Source organism: Cynocephalus volans, chromosome 8, assembly GCF_027409185.1.
Source record: "Cynocephalus volans isolate mCynVol1 chromosome 8, mCynVol1.pri, whole genome shotgun sequence".
Lineage (NCBI taxonomy): Eukaryota > Metazoa > Chordata > Mammalia > Dermoptera > Cynocephalidae > Cynocephalus > Cynocephalus volans.
The window spans coordinates 34,405,295-34,415,669 of NC_084467.1; the positions used below are offsets into that span (position 1 = coordinate 34,405,295).

General features: G+C 42.0%; 1 protein-coding gene across 2 annotated transcripts; it reads left to right on the top strand.

Annotated features, from left to right (window-relative positions):
* The first annotated feature begins 216 nt into the window (after window positions 1–216).
* On the top strand, window positions 217–3,459 carry PPCS (phosphopantothenoylcysteine synthetase). Of its 2 annotated transcripts, XM_063106146.1 has the most exons (3): window positions 325–400; window positions 940–1,043; window positions 2,730–3,459. In XM_063106146.1, exons 2-3 carry the CDS (start codon window positions 951–953, stop codon window positions 3,051–3,053), a joined length of 417 nt encoding a protein of 138 aa, XP_062962216.1. In that variant the 5' UTR covers window positions 325–400; window positions 940–950; the 3' UTR covers window positions 3,054–3,459. The 2 variants fall into 2 exon arrangements, with proteins under 2 accessions (XP_062962215.1, XP_062962216.1); XM_063106145.1 differs by lacking the exon at window positions 2,730–3,459 and having other exon boundaries at window positions 217–770; window positions 940–1,073.
* The last annotated feature ends 6,916 nt before the right edge of the window (window positions 3,460–10,375 follow it).

Here is a 10,375-nt window from a genome sequence, read left to right on the forward strand (position 1 = left end):
TAGAAACGAATGTGAAGGAATATGACCCTTCCAAATGCCCACCCAGCCGAGACCTCTCCCCAGCGCAGAGTCACTTTCGCTGTGCTTTGGGGCAGAGCAACCACGCATTTCCAGATTTGGTGAGATCGGGACCTAGGGTCACATGCAGGGAAGTGGACCGCCCACTCACTACTGCGGCTGCGCGTGGACCCGGCACGGGGACAGGGGCGTGGCGCCGACGGCCGTGGGGGCGTGCATAGGGTCCGGGGAGGCTCGGGCACTGACCGCAGAGATGGATCTGGTGGCCGAATTCCCCCCGCCTGCCGGTGCTGCGCGTTGGGCCGAGGTTATGGCTCGCTTCGCAGCCAGACTGGGCGCCCAGGGCCGGCGGGTAGTGTTGGTCACGTCTGGCGGCACTAAGGTACCGCTGGAAGCGCGGCCAGTGCGTTTCCTGGACAACTTCAGCAGCGGGCGGCGTGGTGCAACCTCGGCCGAGGCGTTCCTAGCCGCGGGCTACGGCGTTTTGTTCTTGTACCGCGCTCGTTCCTCCTTCCCCTATGCCCACCGCTTCCCGCCCCAGACCTGGCTGTCGGCTCTGAGGCCCTTAGGCCCAGCCCGTGCGGGCTTGCTGAGCTTGGAGGCCGAGGAGAACGCACTCCCGGGCTTCGCTGCGGCTTTGCGGAGCTACCAGGAGGCAGCGGCTGCCGGCACTTTCCTGGCTGTAGAGTTCACCACTTTGGCGGACTATTTGCATCTGCTGCAGGCTGCGGCCCAGGCGCTCAGTCCGCTAGGTGCGTGCCCTGGGAGTCTATCGGTTGTCTGGAGGCAGAGACTTTCTCTCAGCTACTTATCCCCTTACCTCTTGCTTACCCACGGCTCTCACAGACGGGGAATCCAAGCTGAAAAGGAGCTGATCCCTCACGCTTCCCTGATTTGTTACACCTGTGCTTCTCTTTGCAGGCCCTTCTGCGATGTTTTACCTGGCTGCGGCCGTGTCAGATTTCTATGTTCCTGTATCTGAAATGCCCGAACACAAGATCCAGTCATCTGGGGGCCCACTGCAGGTGATGGGCGCTTCTCCTCCAGAGATCTGATCCCCTATAACCAATCTTGGGTTAATTTCCTCTTGATCTGGAGATGGCCTTTATGCATTCTGTATGCTGTAGGCACAGGGGATATAGAGATGAATAAGACACCGCCCTCCCTCAAGGACTTCACAGTCTAGTGAGGGAGCTGGACACAGACATAATTACAATACAAGTGATAAATGCTCTAGTGGAGGTATGTACAAACTGCAGTCAGATCATGGGACAAGTGAATCTTGGGGGAGTTGAGGAAGGCTTCCTGGAGGAGATGACTTCAACTGTGTTTTAAAAGAGTGGAGGGTATACCAGAAAAAGTAGGGAAGGTCATTCCAGGTGTGGTACACACACAGTGTGCTGTGAATGGAAGTGCTTTGGTAAAGCAGGAGAGCAGACTAGAGAGACGGCTTGATTTGTAGAAGACTTTGTATTCTTAAGGAGCTTGTACTTTATTCTGTGGAGCTGGGGACACATTAGTAGGAGAATGCGATAAAGTTTTTGTTTGAGAAGAACATTCTGGCATCAGTGTGAAAGGTGAAGTGGGGAGAAGGAGAGAGTGGAGGGTTGGGGGTTATTGTAGTTTAAGAAGGAGGTATGGGGAGGGTAGTGGTGTGGTTGAGATGTTGAGATGATCTGGTTTCTTAGAACCTGAGGGAGTTCTTAGTCGTTTATTGAGTGATGGAAGTAGAATTTAAATAGGAGGAACTTTACCTGTGGGGTACTTGCCGACTGTAGAATAATAGTTCATTTCTTCAACAAATATTTATTGAGTACCTGCTATATGCCAGGCATTATTATAGGTCCTGGAGATGAAAGCAGTGAGAAGAAACATACCCTGCCCTTGTGTTGCTTACACTCTGCAGGAGAGACAGTAAATTAGTCAAAATACACAAGTTTGACAGTGATAAATGCTAAGCAGTAAAATAAAGTGAGGAACTGGTATATGATCTCTGTCACACTTGCTAACGGCTTTTTTAAGGGGAAATCCTGATGACTACCGTAGCGATTTCACACTTTTTAAACTCTGGGATCTTTATACCATATTTTTACTTCTATTTTAAGACTCAACATTCACCTTAGGAGGGATTGGAAACTAGGTAATAAGAGTTTTGATCAAGTGAAAATAAAGAAAATCAGTTTCCTCAGTTTTTAGTTGTGTTACAAGTGACAATTTTTAAGTGGAATTCAATAGCCATACTACCAATGCAAGAAATATTTTAGGCTGAGAGGTTTAAAAACAACTTTATTTGGGCTTCTGCAGAAATAACATTTACATGAACAGATTATTTGAGAGTTTGATTTAAAAAATAACGGGGAATGTTTGAGAAAATGTAATACTGTTCTTTAGAGTTCTATTAATGGTGATGAGAGTGGCAGAGCAGGGCTGATTCAGAAGACATGGTTTGCCCCAGAATATGTATGGAGCCTTGTATTTAGACATCATTATGAACCCTATGGAGCCAAGGCTTTCAAACTAAGCATTTAATATGCTTTCAAAAACTTTACAGTGAGAAATCCCACTTAAATTTACATAGGCAAAATCTGAGTCCTGATTCTGTAGTTTCCCTTGAGATCACCCTGGTTTGCTTATTAAGTGACCACTTAATAAGTGACAACTTAAAACAGTGACCACTGTTTGCTTATTAAGCTTTTCTTTTTCCGATGCAGATAACAATGAAGATGGTGCCAAAAATGCTTTCTCCTTTGGTTAAAGATTGGGCTCCCAAGGCATTTGTAATTTCTTTTAAATTGGAGACCGACCCCTCCATTGTAATTAATCGTGCCCGGAACGCTTTGGAAGCTTATCAACACCAAGTGGTGGTGGCTAATATCCTTGAATCACGACATTCCTTTGTGGTTATCGTAACTGAAGATTCAGAAACCAAATTATTTCTATCAGAAGAAGAAGTAGAAAAAGGCATAGAGATAGAAGAGAAGATAGTAGATGATCTTCAGTCTCGACACACAGCTTTTATATGTGACAAAAACTGAAGCGAGAAGCCCTTATAGGATCAAAAATTGTTCAATGGACCAGAACTCTTATGTTGAGAACTAGAATAAATCCTTTGCTTACATAAGAACAAAGAAAATGAAGGTAAGGGAAAAAGCAGTGGTGTGCAGGCAGATACGGTTTGGTATTTTAATGACTGAACCCTCTGACACACTCACCTGAATGTCATCTCAATTTTGCAGTTGAACACTAGAGCTGTTTCTTACCTTTAAAAAAAAGAGCTTATTGGGAATTATATATTCCTCAAAATATACATCAGCCTTCTTCATGTTATAAAAAGAGGATTATGGATGCATGAGTGGTCATGCTTTGAAGATCAAATATTGTTGAGTACCTACTATGTGCCAGGCCCTGTGCCGAGCTGTGAGGATTAAAAAGATGAATGAACATGTCTTGTTTGGGAAATGGATGTTTAAAAAAATTAAGTGCAATAAAGTGTGTTCCCAAAGCTGACATAATGGAAAGGATTTTTTTTTTTTTTTTTTAAATCAAGGATAGAGTAGGAAAGAAGGACACCTACCTAAAGACAGATTGCCTGTAGAATGGTGAGCTTCCCACAACATTTACTTTTTGCTTCTTGTCCTAGATTCACTCCATATGTTAATAACAATTTACCTCTCAAATATTTTAGAACTGCTCTTCAGGTAAACTTAACATGGCTACCTGGGACTAGGCAGAGGCTGATTGGTCACCTTTGTCTGTCCTGAGGGAGGCATTACAGCGTGGGCTTTGGAGTCAACTTAGCCAGCTATGCCACCTATTAGCTTTATAAATTTAGGCACGTGACTTAATCTCAGTTTCCTGTTCTGAAAGATGGGGATAATCTCTGAAAAGTAATGCCTCATAATTGTGAGGATTAAGTAAAACAGTGAAGACAAAGCATTAGTCTGGTGCCTGGCACTTAACTCGCACTCAGTAAATGGTTGTAACTTTAGTTTTTCTCACTGAGCAAGGCACTGTTATGCCAGTGCCCTGCTTAGTCCTTGAATCCTTGAGAATCCTTGAAAAACTTTTAAAGCTCCTCTTACTGTCCTGGGTTTTGGGTCGGGATTGCAGAAGAAGTATAGTGCAGAAAAATCCCCTAAATGATCTATAGGATAGTCCAGAGTACAATTTGAAAAACTACCATTAATAACTAGGTAAAAGCAGGTACTGTGCTTCACATAAATATTTGATTTAAAATACAATTCATGATATTTCATGGAGTGAGTTGGAAAGGGCAGCCTGATGTGTCTGACTGATAATAGTAGTACAATAAATTTTAGTTGAGAAGATTGGAACATAAGTGCTAAGATATGGTGAAATACTTCACTAAATCTGGAAGTGTGACCTTGAGCAGAGGAAAATAACTGCAGCAGTCCCTTTGAACAATAGTTTTAAATGAACTTCAGGACCAATTGGCAAAACCTCAAAAGGTTCAGGCTCAGTTGGCAGTGGCTGCAATACTGAAAGGGCAGGAAGTAAAAGACTGATTTTCTTCCCTGCATCCATAGTTTCATGTGGATGATTACTGTAATTATCTTTGAGTGAACAATGGGGATAAATGAGGTTAAAACTAGAAGAGACCTTAACGTTTGTTTTTACTTACCTTGGGAACCATTTCATATCCTGTTTTGATAATTGCTTAAAAAACAACAACCACTGCTCTACATGGAGTTACTTGAAGTGTTTTCCACTTAAGTTTAGTTTATTGTTTCTATTTAGTTTCTGTTCAATTAAAAACAGTATTTACACAAGTAAAAATTCCAGGAGAGAGAGAGAGAGAGAGTGTGTGTGTGTGTGTGTGTAATAGCAAATGGGAATGTGTAAAGAAATAAAGGAACATGAGTCAATGAGAGCAAATGAGAAGTAACCTGATATAGATTGGAGGATCAAGGAATATTTCCCTGAGGAGGTGATGCTTAAACTTAAAAACATGAGTTAAGTGGGCAGGTGGTGGTGAGCATTTAAGATCAGAGAAAAAACACTTGCAAGAGCTCTAGTGCCAGAGGCAGAAGTTGAAGCACTTCTAGAAAGTAAGGGGTAAAGTCCATCCAGGTAATGTATGTAGAACTAGCAAGGGTTTGGAAAGGATCCTCTTGGGGAACTAGAGTAAGAGCAAGAAATGTAAGTAGTGTTTGGGATACCAGCAAAACAAGGGCCCCCCAAACGTGAGTAAGATTGAGCTTTGATAACTAGAGTCTTGCAGTAAGAGCATGCAAAGCGATTATATAAATTGAGCCTATGTTAAACTGTCATTTAGAAGTTTTTATTTTGCATTACATAGGTGGGAGATAACAGTTCACCTAAACCGAATTTTCAGTACTTAGGACTTCTAAAGGGCTTCAGCCTTAGGGATAATTCTGGTCAAGTCCAATTTCTTATTTTCACAATAATAAGCTGGGTCCAAAAGTATTGTGATTTATCTTAGGTTCCCCAGGTGGTTAGTGACAGATCTAGGCTTAAAATTCAGAACTCCTGACTTAGCACTCCCGCCCTTTCAAGAATGAAGCAACTTCCAGAAAAGTATATCAAAGGTTAGTAGGCCAGGGCTCCAGGTAATACCTGGCGGTAGCTATTTGAGAACTAGAACGCCCTATGACAAAATGTATGCTCTAGGTTGCAAACACTCGCCGTATCGTTGCCATGGTTACTGTAACTTGCAGAGCCAATGGAGAGAGCCGTACTATCGATACTGCCGGAAAAACTCCGCCCCACGACCCGTAGGCCAATGGTGTGCGCCGTAACAATGGTCTCCACAGGAAGAACAGTTCCTGGCGCCAATGGCGTGCGTCGTATCTATGGTTCCCGCCGGAAGGACGCCTTTGCGTCCGTGGCGTACGCGGTTGCTATGACGCCCGGGGCTGCGTAGGCATCTGCAGTCTTGAGCTGAGCGTCACCGAGTGGAGTTTTTCGCGACCCTTCCGGCTCCCTCCAAAATTCGCGGCCTGGTTCCTGAGGCTTCCGCCTCACCCCCGAGCAGGAAAGCACCCATTCTCCCCTCTTTTTCCGCGTTCTAGGTCTCTTCTGCTTCTCTCCCCAGTATGGCCCAATACTGCAGGAAGAGAGCCCCTGCTGACCCGTCCTTTCCAGCCCGGGGTTGGAGTGATTCTGCCTGAGGAAGGGTTCATTCGTTTTACCTGCATCCAGCTGCCACAGGCATTTAGTATTAGACTGCCCCTCTCATTTAGAATGGGCTTAGAACACCCTCAGTAAGTTAGGTAGGAGTTCTTTTTCTTACTTTACAGGTGAGGAGACGCACCCTTGGGCAGACGACGGCGCCCGAAGGTCCAGGCCGCCACAAAGTCCACGGAGGCCCAGCAGCTTTCCCCTAAAAAAAAAAAAAAAGGAGGCCCTTGGACAAAGTACAGCCGTTTTCTGCCCTTTTGGCCGATGTTCGTCATGCAGACCCTTGAATCCCGATGAAGCTTTGGAGGCCTTTTGTATCTTCAGCATCAGAGGTCATCAAGTCAGTTACTTTATGCCTTTCAAGCTACAACCTCATTCACTTCTGTCATCACTCCGAGCACCAGTTTTCTCATCCTGCTCATTCCACAGCCATTTTCACCCTTCCCTGTCTACGCTGCGCTTTGGTGAATGTCCATTTGTCTCCATCACCTTTGTCATCTGTAGGCCACCTCTTTCTGCTATCCTGCTGCAGTGCTTTGCGTAGCTATTTTATATTCTCCAGCCCTGCAATCGTTGGGAAGACTTTCTCTGTTTCTCTGCTTTCTGTCTTGGAAAAACTAAAGACTAGAATGGAGACGTGCACATTGGTAAATACAACCATTAAATTACTGCAAGCCTAGTGTGTTTTGAAAATGGAGGGGGAAAAATTGTAGTTTGGGGCCTCTTTCAGGCTTATATGAAGAAAGAAGGTTGTTCCTTGTTTAAGTAAGCGAATACTGTGTTAGACAAAATTTTAGCGATGTGTTCATACATGTGAAAAGATCATTCGAAATGATCATGTAACGGAGGATTTCACCTTTAAGCCATATGAACCGAACACCTGTAGATATGATAGAATTTTCTGGAGAGGGTATACTTGAACTAGCTCTTGTACCTCCTTTTCATGTCAATTTCTGAATCAGAAAACATTCTTTGTGATGTGAGCAAAGAAACAAAAACAATAAAGAGGAGTAATTGAAAATAAATCTTTTTTTGGCAAGGAAGCAGGCTAAATAGTCCTAGAAGGACAGGAAGAGAGGGCCTTAAATATAGAATAAGATTAATTTAGATCTAGTGCAATTTTACTGTAGCTTGGAAAGCTTGGTTTAATTTGTCTTACTGTATGCGTTCCTCGTTGAGTCTTACTATTTCATCTTCAGTATTCACGTTTAAATCTAAACCAATTTTGAGGATATACAAAGTGTACATTTTTAACAGGTAATTTGGGAGCTATAATAATTTGGATATTTTGATATCTTAGGCCAGTTGAAGCAGTTATTTGTGATGTCTCATGCTTAGAGCCAGGTCACATTTTCAAATACTGAGAAATTCAGCTTTCTATTCTATAACAAATTGAAAAAGAAAAACAAGTTCTGCAGCGTTTTCAGTTTTTCACATTAAATGGGAACTGAATAAATTCTAACTCTTGAAAAAACAGGCTGTTAGACGCTATATTGGAAGGGGCTTTCCTTTCCTCTTCCAATATGTATTTGTTGAACAAACATCATTATAGCAAGGTTAACATAAATTTAAAAAAATTTTTTTTCCTCTCACCCTAGCAGTTCTAAACCTGGGGGGTGATTTTGGCCACTACAAGACATTTGGCAACATATGAAAACATTTTTAGTTGTCACAACTGGGGATGTGCAAGCAGCGTCTAGTTTTTAGAGGCCAGGGATACTGCCATACATCCTACTTTGCACAGAACAGCCCCTACAACAAAGAATTATCTAGCCCAAAATATCAGTAGTGCCAATGCTAAGAAACTGTCCTATCAACAGTTCACTTTTCTGTGTCAGCCCTTACTCACATGTGTACATTTTTACATAGTGATAGTGTACATTTTGCCTTTTCATTGTAATTTATATTTTAAACATTTTCCATTTTGCTATATTGCTTTCAACTTTTAAAAAAAGTGTATGTCTCATTTTATTTGGGAATTGAAAAAGAAGAAACTGTGTATAATATTTATTGTTTAATATGTTTGTAAGTTTTAAATTATATTTAAAGGAAGGAGGAAAGAAGGGTTAGGGTGAAAAGTCACCTGACTGGATATTTCAGTTTTTGTGGCCATGCTATTTGCTTTGTTTCCTAGTGTGACTCAAAGACTATGGGAGTCAGGAGATGTGCTGTAGCATGAGGTGTGGTCATGGCCTCTATACTGTAGTTGGAGGGCACCTGCTTTTAGAAAAAGAACAGGTAGAAATGAGCACCCATTCTCCTTTCCCTCTTCTCATTTAAAATTCTTTGTCTCTGTTTCGGTTTGCTTTGGTAGCTTTACCACCTCATTCTTTAGAGAAATTTAGAAATTTTTGGAGGCCTAAAAACACTACAGGATGTGCTTCTTCCCAGGGAGTGGATTTTTAAGTCTTAGGGAGCATTTATTAAGTATCAACTTTGGAGAGAATAGTATTCTTGAATACTTTGTTGTGTGGGCAGTTTTAGGTACAATCTAGATATCAGAGCATTTGTAATTTAAATAATAGATTTATATTACTTCAAGATCTGCTATATTAGAATTTTCAAGTTACTCAGCCATCAGGTCTCAATAAATAAATCCTCTGGAAAAATGATTGTTCTGGGATACATCATTGTAGGCAGAGGGATCTGAATGTCCTGGAAATATAAGCAGCATGATGGGGATCAATAAGTATAGTGGTATGGAAAGCTGATGTCAAAAAGTGGTAAAACATAAGGCTAGAGAGACAGGAAGAAGCCAGATTATGTAGAATCTCTGGTGGCCAGCTAAGGGGTTTGAACTCTGCCTGAAAGCAATGAGAGTGATAAGCAGCAGGTGATTTGCATTCAGAAGGATCAGTCTGGGAGCTTTGCAGAGCACAGATTGGATGAGGGGCCCAGCCTCGCTTCAGGAACATCAGTTAAGGATGCTATTACACTAAACTGAGCAAATAGTGTGGAGAGTCTAAACTCAGGCAGCAACTGTAGACATGGAGAGGATGAATTACAAAATTATAAAAGAGGTAGAATCTACAAATTCAGGGACTGGTTGTATATGAGAGTAAGATGGATAAGAAGGAAGGTTTCTGGGACATGCATTGGTCTTAAATAGTGGACTCATGTTATATTGCCCTCTTAGCCTATATCTTCTTCTCTGGGACTTGCATCTCTCTGCCAATCCATGCTTAAAGAGTAGGTTTCAGTGGCCATATTTGTACCCCAGCTTCCAATCCATCCCATCCACAGTTAACTGAGGAATATACAACTAACTTCGGAAAGAGGGCACAATTCATTGGGAGGGCAGCAAATAATTGTCTCTGAAAAACTTGAACCAGGAGATACAAAGAAATAGCTTAATCTAAAAATTCTTATAGGCTTGAAACTTGAATGGCTGTTTTCAGTCTTGCTGATGAGCAAGCAGACAAAGTCCATCCATGAACAGAAGCAAGAGGAACAAATTCACAGGGAATCCCAGAAACAAAAAACCTCATGTGTCAGGAAAGACCATTAATGGCTGTCCAGTTCCATATCTGGTTCCTATGTAGTCATGTTTAGTTTCTGGCATATGTGCTTGTATCTTATCTTTGAATAACCTTCCCGTACTGAGTGTGGCAGATATTTAAAAAAGAAAGAAATTTCTATTTCTCACATGAAAGTCAAGAAGAAAGCAATCCATAACTGGTACGGCAGTATCTTGAAATTGTCAGACACCCAGGTTCCTTCTCTCATGATGTTATATTATCCATGGCCTGTGGCTTCCACTTCATGGTGTCTAGGAGGCTGCTCAAGTTTCAGCTATCTTGTCTGAATTCCAGCTGGTAGAAAGGAAGAAGGAGCAGGGGAGGGGGCATACTGTTCCTTTAAGGACACTTCCTGGAAGTAGCACACAATTTCATTTATATCCCATTGGTCAAATATTAGTCATGTGGCTGTATCTAGCAGTAAGGAAGGCAGCCTTCTGATCAGTCAAAAAAACTAAATGTTTTCTTTCTGTGGAAGCAGGGGAAAATAAATATTAAAGGACAATTGGCAGTCTCTGCCACACCTGTATTTGTTCCAACTTCAATATGTTTCTGTTTCTTGCCACTTTTTCTTAAATAGATCTGAAGCATAGCAGAGATGGATTATTATTTAATCCTCCTAACAACTTAATTAGGTAGCATTACTATTATATCCATTTTATAAATGGGGAAATAAT